The sequence below is a fragment of the Garra rufa genome, chromosome 6 (assembly GCF_049309525.1).
Source record: "Garra rufa chromosome 6, GarRuf1.0, whole genome shotgun sequence".
In the NCBI taxonomy this organism is placed as follows: domain Eukaryota; kingdom Metazoa; phylum Chordata; class Actinopteri; order Cypriniformes; family Cyprinidae; genus Garra; species Garra rufa.
This window is the reverse complement of record NC_133366.1, coordinates 46,026,281-46,054,029: the sequence shown is the minus strand read 5'-3', so window position 1 is coordinate 46,054,029 and position 27,749 is coordinate 46,026,281. Positions and strand designations below refer to the sequence as shown.

The 27,749-nt window shown below is 34.8% G+C and overlaps 2 protein-coding genes across 2 annotated transcripts in view; both read right to left on the bottom strand.

The window, feature by feature from the left end:
• Positions 1-1,357: 1,357 nt before the first annotated feature.
• alkbh5 (alkB homolog 5, RNA demethylase) lies at positions 1,358-8,473 on the bottom strand. Its single transcript, XM_073842440.1, has 4 exons — positions 7,322-8,473; positions 5,189-5,269; positions 4,964-5,089; positions 1,358-2,995 (listed from the first exon to the last, which is right to left on the bottom strand). Exons 1-4 carry the CDS (start codon positions 7,993-7,995, stop codon positions 2,818-2,820), a joined length of 1,059 nt encoding a protein of 352 aa, XP_073698541.1. The 5' UTR covers positions 7,996-8,473; the 3' UTR covers positions 1,358-2,817.
• A 1,145-nt stretch (positions 8,474-9,618) lies between these two features.
• Positions 9,619-27,749, bottom strand: part of myo15ab (myosin XVAb) — a 42,911-nt gene continuing 24,780 nt past the window's right edge. Inside the window, exons 36-66 of the mRNA XM_073842672.1 lie at positions 27,429-27,500; positions 27,271-27,335; positions 25,922-26,260; positions 24,777-24,861; positions 24,505-24,667; positions 24,315-24,408; positions 24,033-24,138; positions 23,220-23,335; positions 22,930-22,989; positions 21,687-21,762; positions 21,449-21,564; positions 21,242-21,360; positions 21,024-21,165; positions 19,147-19,258; positions 18,219-18,293; positions 17,728-17,933; positions 17,416-17,534; positions 17,256-17,328; positions 16,588-16,660; positions 16,403-16,476; positions 16,221-16,303; positions 15,998-16,128; positions 15,809-15,903; positions 15,620-15,697; positions 15,433-15,529; positions 12,898-13,058; positions 11,980-12,113; positions 10,744-10,877; positions 10,500-10,633; positions 10,259-10,399; positions 9,619-10,181 (exon numbers count right to left, since the gene is read on the bottom strand). Coding sequence (XP_073698773.1) covers positions 10,080-10,181; positions 10,259-10,399; positions 10,500-10,633; positions 10,744-10,877; positions 11,980-12,113; positions 12,898-13,058; positions 15,433-15,529; positions 15,620-15,697; positions 15,809-15,903; positions 15,998-16,128; positions 16,221-16,303; positions 16,403-16,476; positions 16,588-16,660; positions 17,256-17,328; positions 17,416-17,534; positions 17,728-17,933; positions 18,219-18,293; positions 19,147-19,258; positions 21,024-21,165; positions 21,242-21,360; positions 21,449-21,564; positions 21,687-21,762; positions 22,930-22,989; positions 23,220-23,335; positions 24,033-24,138; positions 24,315-24,408; positions 24,505-24,667; positions 24,777-24,861; positions 25,922-26,260; positions 27,271-27,335; positions 27,429-27,500 — 3,575 coding nt within the window. The 3' untranslated portion in view covers positions 9,619-10,079. The remainder of the gene's footprint in view (positions 10,182-10,258; positions 10,400-10,499; positions 10,634-10,743; positions 10,878-11,979; positions 12,114-12,897; positions 13,059-15,432; positions 15,530-15,619; positions 15,698-15,808; positions 15,904-15,997; positions 16,129-16,220; positions 16,304-16,402; positions 16,477-16,587; positions 16,661-17,255; positions 17,329-17,415; positions 17,535-17,727; positions 17,934-18,218; positions 18,294-19,146; positions 19,259-21,023; positions 21,166-21,241; positions 21,361-21,448; positions 21,565-21,686; positions 21,763-22,929; positions 22,990-23,219; positions 23,336-24,032; positions 24,139-24,314; positions 24,409-24,504; positions 24,668-24,776; positions 24,862-25,921; positions 26,261-27,270; positions 27,336-27,428; positions 27,501-27,749) is intronic.

Genomic DNA, 27,749 nt, shown 5'->3' with positions numbered 1-27,749 from the left:
TAATTCAAGGTGGCGGCTTTACATTTTATATGTAGAGCCGCCACAAATATATTTAATTATTTCGAAAATTATTTTGAAAGTAATCATTTTGATACATAAATGGTATCGTTTTGTGTTTTATTGTCTCACACAGTGACACTTATTTTATCGCGCATTTGTATGGTGAAACTAAATAAAATTAATGTATACATTAGTACTTGATTGCACTCTGTGCTATTAAATTATTTAAAATATTCCATATTATCAAGTTTATTTATTTGAAATATAACTTTTTTATTACTGATTTACACTAGTCAAGTTTTTAAACATTAAGATTTTTCATTTTCATTAAAAAACTATCTTCTTCTCACCAAGCCTGCATTTGTTAGTTTGATTTTTTGCTATTTAAAATAACTTTCTATTTAAATATATTTTAAATGTAATTTATTCCTGTGATCAAAGCTGCATTTTCAGCATCATTACTCCAGTCTTCAGTGTCACATGATCCTTCAGAAATCATTCTAATAAGCTGATTTGCTGTTCAAGAAGCATTTTTTTTAAAAGAAATAAATAATTTAATTTAGCAAGGATGCTTTAAATTGATCAAAAGTGAACTTTCTATTCATCAAAGAAACAGTGAATAGTTTCTGAGTATGAATGGGTCATTTTGAGTAGAAAATAAACACTATGTTGCAAAACAACAAGTTACTTAACCTAACAAAAGAAACCATAAAACAGTGTAAATACATCTCGAAAACAGCTAAAAATTAACCTTATTAATTATTCATGCACTTTGGCATGTACTTAAAGCTCACATTTTAAATTCTACAAGCTTAAATTGAGTACTACTATTGAATTTACTTTTTTAATTCTTGCTTGAACTAAGTTAATGTTGAAATTACATTTGTTTTTCTGTATTATTTACTTCACCACAAAGTCATTTTTTTATCAGTGCAGCTGTTTTCAACATTATAATAATAGTTTTTTCAGCAGCAAATCAGAGTATTAGAATGATTTCAAGTGGTTTGAAGGATCATGTGACTGGAGTAATGATGCAAAAAAAAAATCAGCTTTGGAATCAGGAATAATTTACATTTAAAAATATATTCAAATAGAAAACAGCTATTTTAAATAATCAGAATTATTTCAAATTGTACTGTTTTGCTGTACTCTGGATCACATAAATGCAGGCTTGGTGAGCAGAAGAGATGTCTTTAAAAACATTAAAAAACTTTTGACTGGTAGTGTATTCATATATAAACTAGATTCTATATAATTTAATAAAGCTTCATTATGAGAACATTGTATTCAACCTAATAAAGTTCTCTCATACCATCTAGTGGACAGTCAAAACACTATTTCCTCTTACAACCAGCTCTTGAAGAAATAACCTGTAGGACATTTATTGGGTAAACAGTGGGTACATTGAGGTAAATAGTTTATCCAACAATTCAAAATGGCATAGTGGCACAGAGACCCAGCCACACTAAATAATTACATTTTTATTTTTGAACTGAATAAAACAGTGCATAGTGTAAACGATAAATATATCAGACTTGGAGCAAAAATGTAAACTCTTTTTATGCAGACAGAAAATGATGATCCTATTATGGACAACACAAACTGTACTAAAGAAAAAAGAACTTTCTTACAAATAGAGGAATAACGGATGTGATTGTTTTTGGTATTTAAAAGTCAGCTACAAAATACAACAGAGAGGAATAATCAGAATTTTCAACAGAACTAGAAAAATAAAGAACGAACATAGAATCCTTTAGGAACACAGAACACCTCCCTTTAATCTTTTATGCAGTCTAATCTACGCCATTTTGTTTTCAACCTTTAAACAAAAATAGTCTCACCTCAGCCTCTTAAATACAAAGTATATTTCGAGTCTCATTTAGTGAAAGCACTTTTCTATTGAACACCTGCAATGGGACGCTTTGCCATCTTTCTTTTACATTTCCTTCACTTCATTTCAACCTCAGAAACAAATGGTTATACAATAAATAAAACATGAACTGTTGCCATTATGACAGCCATATACAGTCTCAAATAACAGCTGTGATTAATAAATTCTTTCCTTCAGAAATAAAGACCAAAAACAAACACACCATGGCTGTCAAATTAAAACGTTATAATGGCAATACCACCCTTATAATTGGAGGAGAAAAAGAAATAAGCATCAACAGAAAAAAGCAGTAATATTAAAAGAAGAGATGACTAATGTAACTTGGTGTCCCATGTCAAGCATATCAAAGATGATTTTAGACCTTAGATTTGATCTTGTCAAATCAGATGACATTTTAATCATACTATTTATTAACAAACTTTGCATTTTCACTCATGCTTTTTCTGAATTTGAAAAAATAAAAAAAATAGTTTGATTGCCTGTTGCTACCAAGTTTCAGAACGTGTCCAACAAAACTCTTAAAACCAAAGAGAAATAAAATAAATCAACCATGTTTACATTTAAAGGAGCAGTTCTCAAAAATCTACCCTGACCAATAGACCTTTTATTTGATATTGTTATGTGAATGAGCTATATGCATGACACTGGCACTAGGGTGCAAAACTGGTAAATTAAGATTGAATTCCACTAGTCAGTTCAGATGTCTCTTTTTATTCCATACGTTTCCTTTAAACACACAGAACAAAATATAGTGGATCTTAAAGGATCATGTTTGATATGTCTCAATAGATAGATAAAGCCTCTTAATACGTAAAGCAGCCGCTGTCTAATGTCCTTGAATCCTCCCACACCAGAAGCATCTCTTTTACTGAGTCACTCGGTTGTCCTCCCGTCCCCTCGAGCGAATGTAAAGTTCTGAGTGCGTCTCAGTGACGTCTCATTTTGACTCGTCGCGGGGGTGCGTGGTCATGTGTATAGCGTGAGCCCGGCTCTCTTTCGTCATCTCTCCTCCATGAGTTCTCTGGACTGCTGTCGCCGTGACGTCTCTGTCGGGAGGGGAGGGAACGCCTCTGCAGCTCTTTGTCCATCTCTAAAATACGAGGCCTGTAAGAGAAAAGAAAGAGCAAAATGCTTTTAGCAAACCCATATGTGTGGATTGCAACCACTTTGTGAGTCTTAAAAGATCAGTTCAAGCATCATTTACTCACTCTTATGTTGTTCCAAACATATACTTTTTTCTCTATGGATCACAAAAGCTCTATTTTTAAATGACAGTTCATAGAGACCCCTGCATTCAGTTTCTGTTGATTAATATGATAGTAGAAATACTGTACACTTCAAATCAAACCATTTGGAGTTAACAGATGTTTTTGAAATAAGTCTATTATGCTCATGAAGTCTGCATTTATTTGATCGATTTTAAATATTACAATTTAAGAATACACTACCAACCATTATTTTGAATCCTAAATACAGCAAAAGCAGTATAACTGTGAAATATTTTTTACAGTTCAAAATAACTATTTTTATATATTTAAAATGTAATTTATTCCTGTGATCAAAGCTGCATTTTCAGCATCATTACTCCAGTCTTCAGTGTCACATGATACTCCAGAAATCATTTGAATATGCTGTTTGATAAACTTATTATTAGCATCAGTGTTTTAAACAGTCTTTGATGAATAGAAAAGATCCAAAGAACAGAATTTATCTGAAATAAAGAGCTTTTGTAACATTATACAGTAACCCTTTGAAAAGCAGGGGTCAGTATAATGTTTTTTTTGGGGAAAAAAAAAAAAAAAAAAAAAAATTTATTTTGCAAGGATGCTTTAAATTGATCAAAAGTGATGATTAAGACATTCATAATGTTACAAAAAATCTATTTCAGATAAATGCTGTTCTTCTGAACTTTCTATTCAGCAAAGAAACCTGAAAAAAAAATCTACTCAGGTGTTTCCAACATACTAATAATAATAAATGTTTTTTGAGCAGCAAATTAGAACATTACAATGATTTTTGAAGGATCACGTGACTGGAGCAATGATTCTAAAAAATAAATAAATCTTAAAATATATTCAAATTTTTTAAAAAAAAACAGTAGTTTTAAATAGTAAAAATATTTCAAAATTCCAAGGTTTTGCTGTACTTTGCATCAAATAAATGCAGGCTTGGTGGGCAAAAAGACTTCTTTAAAAAACATTAAAATCTTACTGTTCAAAAACTTTTGACTGGTAGTGTAAATATTTTTCATAATAATATATTTAAAGTTGTAATTTATTCCTGTGATATGCTGAATTTTCTGCATCATTACTCCAGTCTTCAGTGTCACATGATCCTTCAGAAATCATTTTAATATGCTAACTGAATATTTTACTTCATTGAATATTTTGAAGAATACTTTATTGAACTTTAGATTAATTTGATGAATAATTTTGTCATTTATTACTTACCCTCATGTCGTTCCAAACCTGTAAGACCTTTGTTCATCTTCTGAACACAAATTAAGATATTTTGGATGAAATCCGAGAGCTTTCTGACCTATTCTAGTCTCAGAAAGGTACTGCCAAGGAAGAAAAAAAATTGCTGAATAAAGTTGTTGTTTTTTTACGGACGAACCACTGATGTCACATGGACTGTTTTGCTGTGCAGGGTCAGAAAGCTCTCAGATTTCTTCAATCTTAATTTGTGTTCTGAAGATGAACAAAAGTCTTACAGGTTTAGAACAACATGAGGGTGAGTACTGACAGAGTTTTCATTTTTGCCTGGACTATCCCTTTAATATCTTGTGAAGAAAATCTGAAGAAACTGATTGCTGGAAGAAGTCCTTGTTCAACCTTCCTCAACAAGCCACCCCATTTTAGGTATTACTTATGTCTACAGAACAAAAAGAGTGGGATGAGTTGCATGCCAAAGTTTACTTAGTGCGATCAATCAGAAATAGCGACTGATATTCTCTTTTTTGACGTGTGTTGGAGTAAAACAAATTAAGTAGGGTGTGGACTTGGTTCGAACTATTAGTTGTAGGTTTGATGGAGGAAGAATTGAATGTGGTGTGAAAGACTTTGTAAGTACCTGTGTGCAGCATCTGGGTCGGCCTTACGGTGTGAGCGTTTGGCTTTGAGTATGTGCCGTCTTTCAGAAGACTGGATGGATGGGCTCAGCAAACTGGTGTTCAAGCGAGGGGCATCCGGCCTTGTTCTACAATAAAGCAAAAGCAGATATGAGAGCAGTGTACACCCCCACACATGCTTTCAGACTTTTCAAGAACAACTCTGACTCATAAACAGAGCAACTCACTTTCTCAGAATGATGACAGCTCTCCTCTCCTTGATGTCCTGTGGGCGGATGCAGTGCGTGATGTCATCCGCTGCATAGCCACTAAAAGCAATCAAAAGCAGTGAGCATGAGCAAGATCTATAATATGAACAGATCTTAGCACCCAGTGGCTATTTGTGGTATAACACCCTAAACAAAATCTCACAGGAACCTCAATTTTTTTTTATATCAACTTCAAATTTGTAAAAAAGTATTTAGACATAAAGATTTAATTTTATAGCAATTTTGGATTCAAAAATATTTAGTAATATATTTATTTGATATAAAATAAAATTGTTACAGTGCATTTTCTTTACAGTAAATGTAAACTTTTATAACTTTTTGATAGTTTAATAATTTTAAACAATTCCACTACTGCAATAATCTGCACCTTAGGTCTTTATTCCAAAGCATTCATGAATTACAACAATTTAAATTTAGATAGTGAACTATCACAACTTTATCAAAAATGAAAATAAAAATAAAATACTTTAAGTAAAAATACTTTTTTAGAGTATTAATAAATAAAATATTCTTAAAAGAATCCATTTTGCTAAATATTGTAGGTCAAAGGGCTTCAGCTGAAAATAAATAAATTGGGAATTCCTTCCTGTACTATGGTAACATAGTTTTTAGTTTCCCCTTACATAAAATGTTGACGCAGCATCATGGCATAGTGAAATATACCATGGTACTTTTTATATGCAAGTACAATATTATTTGCATTTTTTCAAAAACACTACGATAAATAGCATTTATCATAGTTCACTAAACCATAAAACAACATACTTGAAAATTACTTAAAATTAAGCGCTAACTAAAATAAAATATAACATTTCAGCTAGTTTCCAACGTAACATTTTTAATGTTGAATAATTACTTGATGTATTACAATAAATAAAAATGAAATAAATGTCATGAAATACATGACTTGCATGTAAACAAATCAAATATTTGATGATTTTGTAAGTTTCTTTTTTTGCTTGATTTTAAAATGATTTATGTTTACATTTATGACATATTTAATCACTACCATTTTTTCAATTTTTTTCTAGTACAGAATGCAGCTGCATGCCTCCTAACAGGCATCAGGCGCTATGACCATATTACTCCTGTGCTACAGTCTCTTCATTGGCTCCCGGTTCCCTTCAGGATACAATTTAAAATTTTATTGTTAGTTTTTAAATCACTGAATGGCCTGGCTCCAGAGTATTTGTCTGAAATGTTGACTCTACACTGTCCTGTGAGAACATTGCGGTCATGTGACCAACAGCTTTTAACCTGTCCCCGCTCTAAGAAAAAAACCCGAGGTGGTAGGGCATTTCCAACTTTGGAACAAGCTCCCTTTGAGCATTCAATCAGCCTCTTCCATTGACAGTTTTAAGTCACTCCTAAAAACACACTTCTATGCATTGGCTTTTAACACGAGCTGAGTTTAGTATTCTTACGTTTTTATGTTGCTACTTTTGTACTGTGTATATATATTTTTTTTCTCTTATTGAAACATGTACAGCACTTTGGGCAGTGTCAGCTGTATTTAAATGTGCTTTATAAATAAACTTTGACCTTGACCTAGCATTTCATTAAACTCACAAACCCTCTGCAGTTCCTTCTCAAACACCAGTTTGGGAAACCTTGATATAATATAATGTTTAATGCACTTCATGTTGTAAACAACAACTAATGTAATATGTTTACTTTGTAGTTTTATGTCAATATGGTGCAAGGTTATCCTAATTAAATCAATGTGATAAACAACTTAGGTCAAAAGTCATCTAAAAGTAATCCAAAAGTAGTCTGATTAGATTACCTAAAATGTGTAATGTAATGGTTTAAGTTACTAACTACAATTGTTTGTCATGCAATTTGGAATCAGTAATCAATCATCTCCCCAGATCTGAACACTAGATGGTATTTTGGACATGCACCATAGTAGTACTTTGGTAAAAGCAGAGTACTTTTCAAAATACCATAGTACTGTTACTGTACTGCCACTGTAGTTTTTGGTGCTTAAGGGTATAACTTCTTATACATGGTGTTTAAAAGAATCTCATAACAATAATGACATATTCTAGAAATTAGTTGTGACAAAGTAGTTCCTTGACCAGTACCCACCTGAGGACGGTGACACTGCCGCGCCTCACGGGCAGGTAGAGCACGGGCTCGGACACGCGGATGGGCTTGAACTGGAACTTGCATCCGAAGCAGAGCGCGCTATCGCTGAAGAACGACACGGACACTATCGGTCGCTCGAAGATGTGAATGGGGTCCACGTGGGACACTATGCAGCCCCCTGGCTGGTAGTCATTGATCACGGCGCTATTCACAAAGCCCTCCGGTATGACGCCGTTCGTCACTAGGCGATCAATGACCAACTCGTGCACCCAGTCCGGGATATCGTCCACCTCGCCTTTGGAGTACAGCCGCTCCTGCCCAGGCCCACGCTTCTCCAGCTGCGAGCCGTACGTGTAGCCCTCCCCGAAAAAGTACTTGTTCCGCAGGGGCGCCCGATCCACCGTGTGCTCCCGGTAGAGCCCCTTGTCTCCCTTGGCAACCACCTCGTCTATCTTCGCCTCTATGCGCGCGCACTCCTCCTGCGTGAAGATATTCGCCTGCTTTATGCTGCTCTTCACTTTGCGCGCCTCCGCGTCCCGCCGCTCCTCGTACTCGCTCTCGTCGTCATCCGACTCGCGGTATTTGCGCTTCTCGCCGTTGCTGTACTCGAAAACTTTCTCCCTGTGCGGTGTCATGGACTTCAGCTTCTCCCGCAGATCCGTAAAACCGGCCATTTTCAAGAGCAAAGTCCGAAAAATCGCGGTGAAACGATGTTTAACCTGAATTCGCTTCAGGTCCCCATGTTAGTTACTCTCGGTCACTGAAGTCGTGCGCGACGTGACCGAAGGCCCGCAGCGGTGCTGCCTGCTTCCTCTCCTCCCCGTTTAACAAATTAAACCAACCAAAGTTTCCACTGCCCCATTCCACGAGCAACCCGACTGAATCTGTAACGCAAAGCACTGAGTGGGCTGTCAATCACATTCGGCGTTTCCCTGCGTTCAGTCCCATAACATTAGCACGTAGCACAGCTACGCCACAACTAGCTTCTTGTGGACACAGGCTTACCGCTGTGTTGTTTAAAACCTACGCCTCCTGGTCACTGCAACCGCCGTGCTGCTCAGCCTATTTTAATGTATCCAAAAAATAGTAATTATTATGCTGCTGAAAGATTGCATAAAGCCGTGGACAGAACGTAAACTCGTGGAACCAAAACTGTTTGGCGAGCTACGCATGCGCGTCATGCCTTGCGCGTAGGCACGAGGGTTTGGTCCGGTGACAGCCAATGAGCGACGCGATCAGCTGTCCGCTACCCCCTGCGGCCATAAAAAGCCAGATTATGAAAGTATTACGATCTTTTCAAATTATCATCAGCTATTTATGTCTATTGTTATTATTATTATTATTATTATCATTAATAAAACGAACTTTTTTGTAAGTCAAAAGATTTATAGTTTTTTTTAAAGAAGTCTCTTCTGCTCGCCAAGCCTGCATTTGTTTGATCCAAAGTGCAAAAACATTAAAAGTTTGAAATATTTTTACTATTTAAATGTTTTCTGTTTAAATATATTTAAAAATGTAATTCATTCCTGTGATTTCAAAGCTGATTTTCAAATGATCGTTCAGAAATCATTCTAATAATCTGAGCTGCTGCTCAAAAAACATGTTTACGTTTCTTTAATGAATAAAGTTTAGAAGAACAGTATTTATTTGAAATTTAAATCTTTTGTAACATTATAAATGTCTACTAATGTCATCACTTTTGATCAATTTAAAGCCTTCTTGCATTAATTTCTATACCCCCCCCCCCCCACACACACACTTTTACAAAAGCCAAAAATCTTTTGACTGGAAGCTTAGACAGGAAAATATGGGCATTAACTGGTAATAATGGTAATAAATCTCATTTTTCATAATGAAAAAATGGTAATGTTACATTAGTTGCCATGAACTAAGAATGAACAAGACTTCTACAGCATTTATTTATCTTAGCTAATTTCTGCATTTACTAATGCATGATTAACAAACGTTAACAAAGATTAATAAAAATTGTAATACATGTATTGTTCGTTGTTTATGTTAGTTAATACATTAACCAATGTTAACAAATAAAAGCTTATTGTAAAGTGTTACTGGAAAAATAATTGAAAAACAAGCAGCTTATGCAGTTCACAATTTACTGCATTTTAATCATATTAATTAGATCTTAGATCTCAGAGATCATCTTCATATTTCAGTATCAATACTGTGAAAGTTGCAGTAGGACCATTACAGTAGGACAATTTACTAACTTTGGTTTCAATCAAGAAATTTATTAAGAAAACTGTACAAAAACATAATACAAATATATTGACCTTGGTCTCGCATGTTAACTAACAGCTAAACATACAGTTTGACGGTGAAAAAAATGTCTTTGAAAACCACCATTTGATTGTCAGTCTGTGCGAGAGAATGTGAGTGAAAAAAAAAGGATTACATTCATGCTGTTCTCCTGAGTAACATCTCTCTCCATTCAAACTTATGTGCATGTGGTAGACGTTTAATATAAAAACATTTCAATACTTTCACATCTACAGTACCATTCTGCACAATCTGTATAAATTTTATGCATTCAATACAAAAATAATTTTTATTCATTGTGTGTCTTCTGTACATAACATGTGAACAAATACACATGATTAGTGCAAACATTGCATTAAGAGGTTTGGTTTAGTTATGATGAGACAGTCAGTAAACAGAAAATAACCTGATTATAGAGATTACACATACAGAAAACAACATTTGTTTGCATACAGACTGTGTGTATCTGTATGCAATTTTGTTAGAGCATGGTGATTTCACTGGGTGGCAGCGTCAGCCTCTTCTCACGGACAGAGAGCATATTTTCAATGTGCATGGCGATAACCCGACACAGCTCCAGACCCTACAAACAACATATATGTTCATAAACCACTCATTCATGCATTTTACACTGTTCACATGGTGTTGAATGAGTGTTACCTGTTCCAGCTGTAACTGTGTGACTCTGTGGTTGGTTAAGTCTCCTATCACAATGTCTACATAAGGGTAACTGGATCCAGCGGTGGGGCGCTGTGTGTGAGCCGACTGAATCAGCTTCAGCTGGAACTTCACCTGCACCTCCTTTCAACAGAGAATCACATTTGAAAAACTGAAAATATAACACCTTTTGTCATATTTTCTTTCAAGGCCTTAATTAAGTCCGTGTGTTTGCAATACGTACGTGAGTGTCTTTGTGCAGGAAGTGTAGTCCGTTCTGATTGACAGCAAGGAGGCACGGTGCAGAGATGGTGCTGTTGCTGCTGCTTTGGATGTAAAAGAAGGACGATCCAAACATGGGAAATGCACACACCAAACCTGAAGTACACACACATACACAATTCAACAAACCTGGCTTTTTATCATGGTAATATCTGATAACAAAAAGGTAAAAGGTGAATGTGTTTGGCCCTGATGAGAATAAATACCCAGGAACTGGGATCTGGCCTGGTGAGGGTTCAGGCTTTGGACGGCATGTACATGTTGGGCAACCAGTTGCATCCATTGCTGAGGCACCTGCCTGCCAAAGATCTCAACCGGGATGTATTCTGTCAACTCATGACTGCAGAAAGAGATTTTGTAAATCAATATGCTAAAATTAAGTAGGTATGTTTTTTAACTAGAAACATCCCAAGAGAAACTGCCCAGAGGTGTCCTTTTCAACTTTGTATCAGATGTTACTTGTAAAAATTCCTTAGGAAATATACATTACTGTTCAAAAGTTTGAGGGTTATAGAAGCCCATTTTTGTTAATGAATTAAAAAAACGTTTTTTTTTTCCAGAATTGTGAGATATAAACTCGCAATTGTGAGTTATAAAGTCAGAATTGTGAGCTATAAACTAGCAATTTGTACTTTTTTCTTAGAATTGCAAGTTAAAGTCAGAATTGCAAGATAAAAATTAGCAATTTAGATTTGTTTTGCTCAGAATTGCAAATTAAAGTCAGAAATGTGAGATATAAATTTGCAATTCAGAGAAATTAGGAATTGTGAGATATAAACTAGCAATTTGTACTTTTTTCTCAGAATTGCGAGATAAAAATGAGAAATTTCTATTTTTTTTTTCTCAGAATTGCAAGTTATAAAGTCAGAATTGTGAGATATAATATAAAGTTAATACTTCTATTCAACATTGATCAAATGCAAAAGTAAATGCATTTATAATTTTAGAAAAGATCCTGAAAAAATATATATCAGTTTCCACAAAAACAGAAACTGCTTTTAACATTGATAATAATGAGAAATTTGTCTTTAGCAGCAAATCAGCATATTAGAATGATTTCTGAAGAATTCATGCGACATTAAAAACTGGAGTAACGATGCTAAAAATTCAGCTTTGCATTACAGAAATAAATTATTTTACAATATATTCAAATAGAGAACAGTAATTTCAATAATATTTCACAATATTATTGTTTTAACTGTATATTAGATCAATTGTTGTACAATATCAATAAAATGTCAATAATATATCTCAGATAACTTGGCCTTTGAAGATACTAAAATTTCTTCAGATTTTGATGCTGATTATTCTGTGTGATAATAAACAGCCCAGTTTTTTTCAGATTCAGATTCCCAGATATTACTCGTAGAGTGAAAATGAGGTCAAATTGTCTGTCTATGTAAAAGCAAAAAGAATAAAGGATGTCTAAAATTGAAACATACATAGTAGGTGTGTAGAGACTGTCTTTGGCTCTGTGTTGAAGAGCAGCAAGTTTGGCAAACTGGTTGAACTGCTGTTCACTGATCTTTCCCTGAGGAACAACATTCAACAGACCCTTCAGGTAATCTGGCAGAACCTGTGCAAATACAAACACACAGTTATGAAGGAATAATACAGGTGTAAATACAATAGAATTAGGATATAATTGCTATTTATTGTGTATGCAATATGTACAGTCAAACCAAAATACAATGTTTGATATTTTTTTTACTAGTGGGTGCAGGACAATATAGTTCATTTATGTAAGTGAGGATAGCAAAATGACAACTGTGACATATTATGCCCCAAAATTCTTCATACAGTGGACTATCAGTAAAATTAATAAATATTTGAGACTTAAAATTTGATTTGACAATTTGACCTGACCATGTTTTTTTAAATACCTTTCTATCAAAGTGATCTGACATTATCAAGATTAATTTGTTCTGACACAGTTTAACTCGTGAGTTCTTGTCATATTTTGTTACCATTTTCTATAAACTATAGTAAATATACTGTGACAATGTGAGAAACGATGAAGGTGTCTGAATAAATGTTGGTTTGACTGAGTATATCATTATCACACAAAATGTGCTTCAGTCATTTATTATATTTACAAAAGTTTGGGGTTTTGGGATTTTTCAATGTTTTTGAAAGAATCTCACTGACACCAAATGGTAAAAAATGGTAATGTGTATATAATGTATGAATATGTAATGCATTCTGACCAGATGCAATTCCAGGAAGTTTTTATCCTGTCCTCACTCAAACATAAATACTAGCAGTATGAACTTGGAAGAGACATGTTCGATGTTTTAGTGCATTGTATCTGGTTAGGACATCTGTAAGTAATTGTATGTGATATGACAGACATGTCTTGCCTGGTTATAGTGCATGGTGACGCAGAGCTCGTTGTCGAACTTGAGCGGATGGGCCCAGATGACTCGTCTGAACCAGAAGCTGTAGTTGGGATCAATTTGCTCCGCCTCTGTTGCGATGTCTAATATGTACTCTCTCTTATTGAGGGGCCGCACATTTTGACCTGGATGAGATCACCAAAAATATATACATACAGTAAGTAAGTCTGGTAGGGTATGTTCAAAATGGTAAATATGCATATTTATACTATGAACAGGATAACTGGATGATCTACTTATTCTACATTTGCTGATATAAACAATTATAGCACAATGCAAAGCTGTCAAATTTCATTTCTAGTGTGACTAATAAACCAGATGTAAAAGCAACTGTAATTTTTTTAAAATGTGCCCTTTCTGACTGATCACTTGGTCTAATAAAAGTCAACAATTGCTTAATTAAACTTGCAACATGGGTTCATGTTGCATGTCAACAATATTACTTTTTGAAACATCTTTTGTATATATTGAATTATATCCACTATTTTTTGCAATATTTAGTGTACTGTTCGCTATTCCATTCTGAACATAGCCTTAAAACCCATTCACACAAATATAACAATTATGAATGAAAAAAAACAGCCAATCAGAATCTATGCTGAGGCATTAAATGATTAGTTCACTTCCAGAACAAAAATCTACAGATAGTGTACTCAACCCCTTGTCATCCAAGATGTCTTTCTTTCTTCAGTCATAAAGAAATTATGTTTTTTGAGGGAAACATTTGAGGAATTTTCTCTACATAGAGGACTTCTATGATGCCCTGAGTTTCAACTTCCAAAATGCAGTTTAAATGCAGCTTCAAAGGGCTCTAAACTATCCCAGCTGAGGAAGAAGGGTCTTATCTAGCGAAAGGATTGGTTATTTTCTAAAAAAAATTACAATGTATATATTTTTAACCTCACATGCTTGTCTTGTCTAGCTCTGTGATGCGCATACGCACTCTGTGTACTCCGGTTCAATACAGTTAGGTTATGTTGAAAAACTTCAAAATCATCTGTCATTGCTTCGGAAGTACCGACCCAGTGTTCACAATGTGATATAGGGCGATTTTGAAGTTGGACGAGAAAATGACATGGGAGTTTTTCAACATATACTGTCTTGAACTGAGTATGCATACACATGGCAGAGCTAGACAAGGCAAGCATTTGTGGTTAAAAAGTGTACAAATGATTTTTTTTTTTTTAGAAAATAACTGATCATTTCACTAGATAAGACCCTTCTTCCTCAGCTGGGATCGTTTAGAGACCTCTGAAGCTGCATTTAAAGGGATAGTTCACCCAAAAATGAAAATTTGATGTTTATCTGCTTACCCCCAATGCATCCAAGATGTAGGTGACTTTGTTTCCTCAGAAAAACACAAACGGAGAATTTTAATGAAAACCGGTGCAGTCTGCCAGCCTTATCATGGGTGTGGATGGGCACCAAACCTTTAAAAGTAAACAAAAACATGCACAGACAAATCCAAATTCCACCCTGTGGCTCGTGACGATACATTGATGTCTTAAGACACGAAACGATCGGTTTTTATGAGAAACTGAACAGTATTTATATCATTTTTTACCTTTGATACACAGCCACGTCCATCTGTCATGAGCACGAGTTTGGCATCAGTCACGTCACATGTGTACGCGCTTCTGGCGTAGTATACGCAAACGCCGTAAGGGGAAATCAGTGAAAAGTCCCGGATGAGTTTGTGCAAGCAAACGTAATCTTTTAGCTTTAAATCGGTTTAAACAATCAGGATACGCGCAAGGAATTACCATTTTGAATAGCCGCTATACCCACAATCTCCGTGCACTGTGGAAACACTGAGTGTCGTATTCATGCGACAGATCGCTTCCGGCGTTTGCGTATACTACGCCAGAAGCGCGTGCACATGTGACGTGACTGATGCCAAACTCGTGCTCAGGAGAGATGGACGTGGCTGTGTATCAACGGTAAAAAATGATATAAATACTGTTCAGTTTCTCACAAAAACCGATCGTTTCGTGTCTTAGGACATCAATGTATCGTCACGAGCCGTAGGGTGTAATTTGGATTTGTCTGTGCATGTTTTTGTTTACTTTTAAAGGTTTGGTGCCCATCCACACCCATGATAAGGCTGGCAGACTGCACCGGTTTTCATTAAAAATCTTCGTTTGTTTTATCTGAGGAAACAAAGTCACCTACATCTTGGATGCATTGGGGGTAAGCAGATAAACATCAAATTTTCGTTTTTGGGTGAACTATCCCTTTAAACTGCATTTTGGAAGTTCAAACTCGCAGGCACCATAGAAGTCCACATAGAAAATTCCAAAATCTTGGATGACAAATAGGTAAGAAAACTATCTGTAAATTTTTGTTCTGGAAGTAAACTAATCCTTTAAACTGGCAGATGACAAAACTGTAGTGCATGCTTATAATGAACAGAATGATATCATGCATTGGTGTTGATGATAATATATTCATCTTTATAGTTATAGGCCTTGATAGAGGCGTAAGGACATCAGTCTGTACCTCTGTTGGTGACAATGAAAATTGTGTACTCATCCATTGCCTCCAGCCTTTGTAAAGCCATCTCATAACACAACTCCTCTATAACATCCAGTGCAACCTGCAAACATAGCAATTTAACTTCTATATTAACTTACAATTATAATCACTTGCAATAAATGATATAAACTGCACAAGAAAAGAGACATACAGAGCAGGTTTTGATCTTCAAATGTCTCTCAATTCCTCCAGGAAATAGAAACAGCTGTCGTTTTGAGCTTCGACCAGCCTGTAAACACATTTATAAAAATAGTTACATTGTAAAATATACCACATACACTATTAAACAAAGCCTGGGGTTAGTGGAGTTATGTACGATCTTGTGTTTATGTGTATTGACCATTATGGCTTTGAGCTCCATACTACTGGGGTAAACACTCCTGCCTCCAAACTGAAAGGTCTTTCTCAGGTTCTGCTCACAAGCTTTAGCAATTCCTGTAGATCACACATTAAGTAAAATTGGTATTCAAATTTGGAGATATACATTAACATAACATATGGTAAAAGTGTATGTGTGACATAAAATTACCATGAAAAAGCACTTCTGGACTTTTGCAGACGTCTCGTAGGAACTTGAGTAAGAATGGTTTGAGCACTTCAGAGCAGCGGTAAAATGCTGTCAGAATGTAAAGTAACCGCCAGCCTTTCTGACAGCTGTCACTGCAACACAACACAACCAATCACTCACAGCTTAACACAGAGTCCTATCAAACAAGCAAAAAAAAGAGATGTTTCACATATGTGTATCTCACGGTTTAGAGCTGGTATTGGCTGTAATCTGTTTGAGAACTTGACAGTACGCCTCATCCTTCATCAGTCCATATTCACCCGTTAACTACAAAAACAATGATGTATTTTATTAACTTGAAAGGCTCTATGTGCTCTATTATGATAACAGTACATCTGGTCACATGGATAAGAGGTTGGGCTTTACCTTTAGGAAGGTGCAAACCACAAACTGCTCTGATTGGCCCCTGAGAGGATGATCTCCCATGAACTTCATTATGGCTACACCCCAAATAAAAACAAAGAAATAAATCTGAATATATGACACATAACTAAAAAATAATAAACCATAATAAAGCAGATGGAGTGGCTATAATATATCCCTTATCTCACCTAAGAAAATTTCAGAAGCAACCCGGTTCATGTTGGGGTCAGTGAAGTCTATGAGGGACTCTAGAATAGGGTTCTGGAGAAAACAAGACATCAGAAGTTTTATTTGTGAGTTTATGTGTATTCTCTATGTATATGTATATGTTTATGTATGTATATATGTATACTATTGTTCAAAGGTTATGCTTGTGGTTACTAAGGCTGCATTTATTTAATCAAAAATACAGTAAAAACAGAAATGCTTTGAAATACTACTACAATTTAAAATAACTTTTTTTTATATTTTAATATATTTCAAAATGTAATTTATTCCTCTAATGCAAAGCTGTATTTTCAGCATCCTAACTCCAATCTTCACTGTCACATGATCCTTCAGAAGTCATTCTAATATGCTGATTTGCTGCTCAAGAAACATTTCTTATTTGCTGTTTCATAGTTTTGTGAAAAAACAGATTTTTCCAAGCTTTAGTAAAGAACAGAAAATTCAAAAGAACAGCGTTTATTTGAAACAGAAATCTGTAAATGTCTTTACTGTCACTTTTGATCAATTTAATGCTTCCTTGCTAAATATAATTATTAATGTCTTTTAAAAAAGAAACTTTAAAAAAAAGTGTAAATGCATATGTATTTGTACATATTTATATGTTTATGTATGCATAGGGGCACAATACCTTGCTGAATTTCACCATCTCTGCAGGGTCTTTGTTTCCTTTGCCTTTTTTGGACTTATCTCTGAACGAATCACTAGTCACATAGAAAATGACAAGTTTTAGTTTTAGTTTTAATCCTGTGTCTGACTTTGTCAGACTTTGAAAAAAAAAGAAGAAATACCTTTTGCTTCCATCTGACGTTCTGAAATATTTTCTGGCAAACTCCACTATGTTATACTGGCTGTCCAAAAGAATATTCCCCTCAATTTCAGAGTCCCCGAAATCACCAAATCCATCAGACTGACATTCACAAAACAGACACATTAACAAGTATGTAATATCAGTAATACACAATTCTTATTTTCAAAGATTGAGAAAATATTACTTTTGTCACTTCATTTGCAATCATTATATAACATGACAATGTATCAGCAATCGAACACCTTGTCATAGAGGTACAATGAATATATGGAGTGATATTATGTATCTATACCTCTAGTGATGGGTCCAGTTCATGTGCAGCCGCAGTGGAGGCCACAGCGAGAGCGATAGCTCCTGATGCTGCCACTCGGCCCTGTCTGTCTCTCGGCTCATCTCTCCTTTCTGCTGGGAGACTCAGGAAATCAGGAGCAGCTACAGGAACTACGCACTCCATGGGGAACGCTCCACTCCGACCCTGCACCGCTCCATACCTCCAGCCTGGAAAAACATTCATAACTGATGATTTGTCCTGCTTACACTGTATTTTGTTTTTTTGTAATTAAAACTGATAATGGGAGTACATTTGAAAACCCTTCCCATTAAAATAGTTTTTCTGTATATAACAGAAAAATTTTATTGACATTACAAAACATAAATGCATGTATATAATATCTGTTTTTATCATTTCTATGACAAAATATCTCTAATTTCAAGTGTAGATCTACAATTTAAAGCATCCTCTAAAAAAAAAAAAAAAAAAACGTCATGTGTTAAATGTCGAACCAAAATCTGGTGTGCCTCTTTTCAGCTCCTCAAGGTAGATGACCTTTTTCTTCACCACACAGCCATAACTCTGACCTGAAACACATACACACATGCACAACATGAAAATTTAGCAGTTTTTCCTCTAAAATGCATGCACAGCGGTTTATGTATCACTGTGATCATGCACTGTACGACCTCCTCACAGATTTCCTGGAGTATCAAAGACAAGGTGGTCAACTAATGATCATCTGATGGAATGCAAGCATTACAAGCTCAATTCTAGAGATTTTCCTGCAGAGTCATTTTGTTTGCTGACTCAACATTAAACAAAATCATTGCATACAAAAAAGTTTGGGGTCTCATGTTCAAAAAGTTTGGGATTGGGTGTCTTCTGCTTACCATGGCTGCATTGATTTGATCAAAAATACAGCAAAAACAGTACTATTGTGAAAAAACACATTTTTTAAATTCTATTTTTAAATATTTTAAAATGTAAATTATTTCTGTGATGCGAAGCTAAATTTTTAGCATCATTGCTCCAGTCTTCAGTGTCACATGATCCTTCAGAAATCATTCTAATATGCTGATTTGAAACATTTTTTTATTATTATGAATGTTAAAAACAGTACTATTTTTTTGTGAAAACCGTGATACATTTTTGTCAGGATTTGATGAATAGAAAAGTTCAAAGGAACATGATTTTTACTGTCTTTACTGTAACTTTTAACGGATTTAATGCATCCTCGCTAAATAAAACTATTAATTTCTTTAAAAAATGTACTGACCCCAAACATTATTGTATTTGAATTCTGGGACTAGTTGGACTCAACAATGTACTGTATTTGGGTGACAATATTCCCCCTCTACAAACTTTAATGCATGATGTCGTTTCTTGTGAGAAAGACTACAGATTTTGATGTGTGTGTGTGAGTGCACTTCCTCTTACCCTCTTCTAATCCATCCATGGCCTGCAGACGAATAATATCTCCTTTATGAAAGCTGAGAAGAGCTCTGTCCTCTGTGATGAAGTTTCTCTCTGCTACAACAAACTCAGAATCCTGTGGAAGAAGTCATAAGTATGGCATTGTTTAAAGAGAAAGTTCCCCCCAAAAAATCAAAATTACCCCATGATTTACTAACCCTCAAGCCATCCTAGGTGTGTATGACTTTCTTCTTTCAGACGAATACAATCGGAGTTATATTAAAAAATGTCCTGGATCTTCCAAGCTTTATAATGGCAGTGAATGGGCATTCAGATTTTTAAATTCGGTAAAGTGCATCCATCCATCATAAAAAGTGCTCCACACGGCTCCAGGGAGTCAATAAAGGCCTCCTGAACCAAATCAATGCATTTGTGTAAGAAAAATATCCATATTTAAAACTTTATAAACTGTAATCTCCAGCTTCCGCTAACTGTAATTTGCATGTTCACAAGAGAGTAGTGTTTCAGTGGATGATGTAGGATGTAGGCATAACGTAAGCTCCGGTGAGAATATGTTAGTCTTGCAAAAACAGTTTTGTTTACAGGAGTAAAGAAACCAAAGTTTTCTTTGTTTAGCAAAGGAAAACAAGTTTCCTCTTGGCTTAAATTGAAATCTTCCAACATTTTTCTTCACAAGTCCTCATTTTATACTTCTAATTCGTGACCAGTGTTTTGTTTTGCTCTCTCCTCTGCGCTTCCGCGTATGTCATTTCTCACCACAGCATACGACAGTTAGTGTTAGAGATTGCAGTTTAAAAAAAAGTTTTAAATATGGATATTTTTCTAACACAAATGCATCGATTCACTTCAGAAGGCTTTTATTAACCCCCCGGAGCCATGTGGAGTACTTAAATGATGGATGGATGCACTTTATTGGACCTCCAAATCTCAACAGCTGCCATTAAAAATACTTTTTTTAACCCTTAAATGCATACCACGGGTCTTTAGAGACCCGAGACATCATTCACTACCCTCTCCTTCCTTCATTTTTTCAAGTTTGACATCAACTTTCTTAGTATTCCTCAATCTATTAATTATAAACAATATAACAAGAAAAAATAACAAAATATAAAACAATATCTGTTTTCTAATGAGTTTTTTTTGTATAAAGTTTATAGGGTCGCTAGAGACCCGAGGTGTGTAATAGTGCAAGTATATTTTTGTGTGCAAAAATATGTAAATATATGATGACTAAATACGTGCAATTAACCTTTATATCTCTAGGTGGCACTGTTTAATAGACAACAATGACATGATGTTTCACTCATAACTATCGCAGGCATAAAACTAAAGAATATCATCGGCAAAAATTGAACTGGTTTGAATGGCTTTACTGCAGTGCAGTTACTGTATGCAATAAAATATAAATCTCACTTTCGTTTGATGGTGGATGTGGTGAATAATCTGCCAGCAATCAAAATATTGACTTTGAAATCATTAAAAAAGATAGCTTTGAGAATATGGTTGAGATGGTGAATATGAGCCAGATGCTGTGCGTTCTGAGGATGACGGCGATCGTCATTGAACCCTTCTAAGTTTCAAAAGGTAATGAAATATGCTTTATTTTATTCTTCTGTAATTGCTCTTAAAACATCAAGAGAGTTGTTTGCTATTTCAGCAGTTAGATATCCATCCGTGCTAGATATATAGGCCGGGGTCGCTAAAGACCCGAACATGTAATAATGATTGGCGAAACATTCATGCATTTAAGGGTTAATATAACTCTGATTGTATCTGTTTGAAAGAAGAATCTCATATGCACCTAGGATGGCTTGAGGATGAGTAAATCATGGGGTCCCTTTAAGAAATGATAAGAAGAAAAATCAAAGTCCTTTCCGTACCTTCTTAAGATGAGAGATGAAGAGATCAATCATATGTTTGATCTGAGGTGCTTTGGCCGAGAACAGAATCAGCTTCTCATTCATCAGATTAAACTCCAGCATGTTTTGAGAGGGGATTGTTACAAACAGGATGTCTGTGTAACTGTGAGAGAATGAGTTTAGAGGCTTTAGAAGGTGTATGGCTGACAAATGGTTAAATAGCTAGAAGAATGACGCACCTGTATGGACGGAGTACTCTGAAGTAGTCTGGAGCTGCAGTGCTGCTTTTCACTGTCTTTAGAAGTTTGATACCAGAGTGAGACACTGCCAACACCTGCACTCCAGTACCCACACTGCCCTGCAAACACACACACACACACTGGTGACATATCGGTCATAAGCAGCATTGCATTCACACTAACAGTCTGCCAGGAAACGGAACTCACCGAAGCAGGAAAAAGGCGAGAAAAATAAATCTCCCATGACTCTCTGGCAGCTGTAATTACAGCTTTCTTCACACTCTCATCCTGAACATCTGCGTTCGGCTCGATGCCATATTGTGCTATGAAACAAACATACATAATTTAATAGATCAGTGTGGGTATCGTAAACAGTAAACTAAACAAGATATCTATGATTTCAAAAACAACTGAAAATTTTATTGTAAATGAATTCCTTCCTCACAAAACAAGGATTTCATCTTTTGCCTCTCCTCTTTAGTAATGCGCACACAGGCCTCTGTAAATGTGTCAATAACAATCTAAAAAACACAATTTAAAGATAAGAAATCAATTACAGAATTAAGAATGAAAGCAAGATAAAAGCAACATATTCAAAATATTAAAAAACGTTAATAAACACTATTATTTAGCAAGGATCCATACGATTAACTAAAAGTGACAGTAAAGAAATAAATAATATTTCTATGTCAAATAAATCAACATATTATGAATCTAAGAATCTTGAAAAAAAGTGTTTTCAAAATTGATAACAAATGTTTCATGAGCAACAAATCAGAATATTAGAATGATTTCTGAAAGATCATGTGACACTGAAGACTGGAGTAATGATGCTGAAAATTCAGCTTTACATTACAGGAATAAATTACATTTTAAAATATATTATTATACATATGTGATCAAAGCTAAATTTTCAGCATCATTACTCCAGTCTTCAGTGTCACATGATCCTTCAGAAATCATTCTAATATTCTTATTTGCTGTTCAGGAAATGTATTATTATTATTATCATCAAAATGTAAAACAGATGAGTACCTTTTTTCAGGAATCTTTGATGAATCGAAAGATCCAAAGATCAGCATTTTAGTAAAAAGCTTTTGTAACATTATACACAATACCATTCAAAAGCTTGGAGGGAGTTTTTTTTTTTAGAAAAAAAGTATAGAAATTAATACATTTATTTCGCAAGGATGCTTTAAATTCATCAAAAGTGATGATAAAGACTTATAATGTATAGAAAATATTTCTATTTCAATAAAATGCTGTTCTTCTGAACTTTCCATTCATCAAAGAAACCTGAAAAAATTCTACTCAGCTGTTTTCAACATAACAATAATAATAAATGTTTTTTGAGCAGCAACTCACAATATTAGAATGATTTCTGAAGAATCATGTAACTTAAGTAATAATGCTAAAAACTCACAGGAATTAATTACATTTTAAAATATATTCAAATAGCAAGCAGTTATTTTAAATAGCGCAAATATTTCACAATTTTGGATCAAATAACTGCAGGCTTGGTAAGCACAAAAGGCTTTTTAAAAACATTAAAAATCTTACTGTTTAAAAACTTTTGACTGGTAGTGTATATTATAAAGTTATTATTTTTTGTTTACAGTATAATTAAAATATTTCTATATTGTAATTTTTTTTTAGTTTTATTTAGTACTGTGTGGATTATCTCTCACCTGTTTGAATATGAGGTCCAGCACTAGAGGATGGTTCCAAGTGTCTTTAGGATAGAAGACCTACAGCAATTTGTACAGCAGCGTTAGTTCTGAAACTGTGCTGAGTTCATAATAATTCACAAAATGAAATACAAAATCATTAACAACAGATAAATTACACACACACACACACACACACACAAAAAAACACACACACACACACACACACACACACACACACACACACACACACACACACACACACACACACACACACACACACACACACACACACACACACACACACACACCTCCTTCCTGAGGTATATTTTCCAGGGAACGTTAGTGTAAGTGTAATGCTCCTCTGTGCTGCTCCTGTGCAACTGTGTTTGGATGCTCTCAGATTCCACTGGAAGATCTCTGGACACTGGTGTATGTGAGACAGAGAGATGGAGAAAGAGAGATGGTTGAGGACATATGCATTATATTTGTATTCTGCTGTCTAAAATTTTGGAGTCAGTAAGATTTTTTTTTTAAGCATTTAAAAGACATCTCTTATGCTCTCCAAGGCTGCATTAATTTGATACAGTAAAGCAGTAAAATTGTGAACTATTTTAGTTTACTATTTAGAATTTATTTTAAAATGTAATTTATTCCTGTGATTCAAAGCTGAAATTTCAGCATTATTACTCAGTCTTCAGTGTCACATGATCATTCAAAAAATCATTATAATATGCTGATTTGCTGCTCAAGAAGCAATTATTATTATCAAAGCTGAACAACAGTTGTGCTGCTTAATATTTATGTGTAAAATGTGACATTTTATTTTAAGATTCTTTGATTAATACAAAGTTCAAAAGAAACACATTTATTTAAAATATCAATGCTGAATAAAAAAGTAATAATTTCTTGCTTTGACCCCAAACTTTTGAACGGTAGTTTATCTTATCAAATGGTTAAACTATGATACTTTGATTTATACCATGGCACTGTTACCATGTTTATTGGGTTTATATGCAATAGTACTTACATGGTACGCCACAGAATACCACGGTAGTGTTAAAAAAGAGATACAACTGTCATTATACCACACTTTGTAAACTATGTGTGTCTGTGTTGTTTACCTGGTGGAGGTAAAGTCAGAGGTGGTTCTGGTGCTTTCTTCTTGCTGCTTTTAGTTGGTTTGAGACCTCCTTCTCTGGATATAGCAGCTGAAGTAGGAGCCTTTCTCTATACAAACAGTTATTACACAGAGAATGATGTTTAGGATTTAGACCAAGCGCCCCCTTGTGGTGAATAACTTTATGTATGATGACAAATGATTCATTATTGGTATTAGTTAGCGATGTTTAATCGTTCAAACATGCTTTAATTAGTTAGTACAGAAGTGAGAGAGGTAGACACACCTGTGGAGGAGGCGGATTGTCCCTCTGTGTCTTTAGGATGTGCATTGCCTCATCATGTGGGTTCATCTTCTTCACAAAACCTTTACCTTCTCGCCTGTTATCACACACGTGGTATTCTTTGAGTTAATAGGAATGGTAATAAAATCATCTGATTGTATGAAACATAGGCACAAATGCACGGGTAACACACCTCTGTATCTGCGGCACAGGTTCTGGGAGCGTTTGATATTGCTTGATGATATCTTTAATGTTGTGGCTGGGAATGATGTGCTCAGAGTTAGAGACCGAATATTTCACTACCTCTGTGCCAGGAGCTGGAGCAGAACGCATGGGACCCGTGATGGCAACAGGAGCTGAGAGAGAAAGAAAAAAAAGAGGGAAGGGGTTGGAATCTGCAGAATATGTTTCAATTGTTGACCGTAATTAGAATACACAGATATATGATTAAATGCAATGACACACCGTGTCTTTTGGCAGGCCTGCTGTCAAGTTTAATTGGTGCAGCGGGGGCTTGTTTCTTCCCTAATGTCCCGTTAGATGAAACGGCCTGAAATTAATTTAGCCAAAGGTAATAAATCATCAGCAAAACCAAAAATAAAGCTGTTCTTATATTAAAACATACTCAGTTAAACAGATATGCAGGCTGGATAAATATAAGTAAATAAAAAGTATGGATAGTGCACCCAAAAATGAAAATTACCCCATGATTTACTCACACTCAAGCCATCCTAGGTAAATGACTTTATTCTTTCTGAAAAATGTCATTGCTCTTTCAAGCTTTATAATGGCATTGATTGGCCGTTCTGCTGTTAAGTTTTAAATATGGATATTTTTCTTACACAGACACATTAATTTGCTTCAGAAGGGCTTTATTAACCCCCTGGATGTGTGTGGAGCACTTTATTGGATTTCAAAATCTCAACAGCCATTCACTGCCATTATAAATTGTATTTGTCTGAAAGAAGAAAGTCATATACACCTAGAATGGCTTGAGGGTGAGTAAATCATGGGGTAATTTTCATATTTGGGTGAACTATCCCTTTAAATATAGACAACCAAAATGCAATTAGAAGCACTTTAGTTGCAGATTGATATGAAAACAACAGTAGTAATTAAAGAATCAATAAAAGCAAATAAATTAATCAAATAGCCTTCTAATTTGCAACACAACATACAACATTTAAATGCACAAACTGATTTTACACTATTGTAAGTTTATACACTACTATTTAAAATTTTCTGTCTGTAAGATTTGACCTGAAATTCAGCAAAACAGTAAAATTGTGAAATATGTTTACAATTTAAAATAGCTGCTTTCAATTTTAATGTCTTTACTGTCACTTTTGATCAATTTAATGCTTCCTTGCTGAATATGAATTAAAAAAATATATCTAAATAAATATATTAATGGACCCAAAACTTGCAACGGTAGTGCATTTACATTCATTGACATTGATTCATTACAATCAATAATTTATCAGTTAATACATTTAATGTGATAAATCAAATGCGGAATGAGGATTTGTCAAAAGAGTCAACAATATTGCTAGCAAACAAGGTCAAGTTTTCTGTATAAACTACTGTAGGTTATATCAACACTCGGGCACCTTTGTGGTCGTGGCGCTCCGTGGCTGTGGTGTTGGGGGGCTGCTCTTCTTCAGGGGCTCCTCCTGCTCCTCTAAGTTGGGAGTGGCATTGGTTGAGGTTGAAGGGAGGGTTGTGTGGGGGGTCACTGGGGGGCTTGACATGGACAGGGGAAGTGAGGCGTAAGGACTGGGAGGGAGGTTTGCGTAGGGGCTGGGAGGGATGGCGGGGTACGGGCTGGGTGGCAGAGTGCTGTAGGGAGTGGGTGGAGGACTGGTTGGGGGGCTGGTGAGCGGAGACATTGGTGGGCTGGCTACTGGACTGGTCACCATAGCCATCGCCTGCATGGTCATCTGCTGAGCCTGAAGATGTCAAGAGAGTGGACAGACACAGAAAAATTATGTTTTTCATTTTGCAAATATTTTGTCATGTTGTATTATGTCAGATTTTTTTTTCATATTAAAATAAGTCACCAAATCTAAAAGCAAAAATAATTAATAAATGAAAATTTAAATAAAAAAAAATATATATATATATTTTAGTATGACTGATATGCTATTAGAGTTTTTGTTTATATTTTGCTTTAGAGGTTTTATATTTTGTTTTCATTTGAACTTTTTTTTATTTTAAGTAACTATGTGGTGTGTTTTTCTTTCTTTTTTAATTAAAAAAAGTCTATATTGTTTGAATTTGTTTTAATAGGATTAGTTAATTTCGTTTTAAAATACAAAAAGACACAGAGTGTGCCAAAGTGCTGAACCATTAGATAAGACACGATAATATATATATATATATATATATATATATATATATATATAATTAGATATAAAGAGATAAAATAAAGCAAGAGCAAAATAAAATAAAACCCAATAAAAATAAACTAATATAAATGCATCTAATCCAAACCTATATTCCTCACAAAAGAGCAAAGACCTCATCAAACAAATATGTCTTAAGATGGGTTTTAAGCATATAAGTTACTTTAGTTTTGAATTTAGCTTTAGTTTAGTACTTTAAGTCTTGGCAACTAGCTGAAATTAAAATTATGATATTAAAGTTTGTGCAGTTTTTCTTAATATGTATTTTTTAATCTATTTCAGTTAATGTATTTAAAGTACTAAATTTTTTTATGGTTTTAGGTTAACAATAATAACTCAACCAAACTAAACTAAATAAATAAACCACTATTTACCCACAAATTAAAATTCTGTCATAATTTACTCATTCTTAAGTCATTCTTTAAAAATCATCACTGAAGTCTGAATAAAATAAAGTCATTTGGTGAAATTATATGAGGGCAAGTAAATAAATGGTTCATTTTTTGGAGAATTATTGTTTAAACAATAAAGACTTTAAATAAAGGCTTTAGTACCATAATGACAGCTTGCTGGTTGATGATGGTTTGTTGTTGCTGGGCCATGACAGTTTGCTGAGGGTCTGACAGGCAGAATTAAAAGAAATTATAATGAATACTTGTCCACCACTTTATTTCTATCCCTGTATAGCTGAAGGCATTTTAAACAGAAATACCTGGCACTGAGTGCACCGCTGGCATACTGGGCATTACTGAAGCACCTGGTATGGGTGGCAGAACTCTCACTGCTACAGAATACACATAGCAGAATAATATTACACATACACATGGCACCAATAAATATGTCTGTGGGCATTCATAATTCAAATCCAGTTTAAAAGATAGCTTAGCATAGCTGGTCATCAGGTTGGGATGCTGGTGAGCTGGTGTGCCTACCACACTTTTTAACTTTACTAGCTACTTGACTTTATTTGTATAGCAATATACATTGTTTCAGAGCAGCTTTACAGAAAAGCATAAAACGATTCCTATTTGCT

Excerpts from the sequence above, each read along its gene's own strand:
- alkbh5 (XM_073842440.1), bottom strand. The coding sequence starts at position 7,995 with ATGGCCGGTTTTACGGATCTGCGGGAGAAGCTGAAGTCCATGACACCG. Across the intron at positions 5,270-7,321 it reads GGCAGTGTCACCGTCCTCAG|TGGCTATGCAGCGGATGACA; the intron begins GTGGGTACTGGT and ends GATTGCTTTTAG. Across the intron at positions 5,090-5,188 it reads GCTGTCATCATTCTGAGAAA|AACAAGGCCGGATGCCCCTC; the intron begins GTGAGTTGCTCT and ends GCTTTATTGTAG.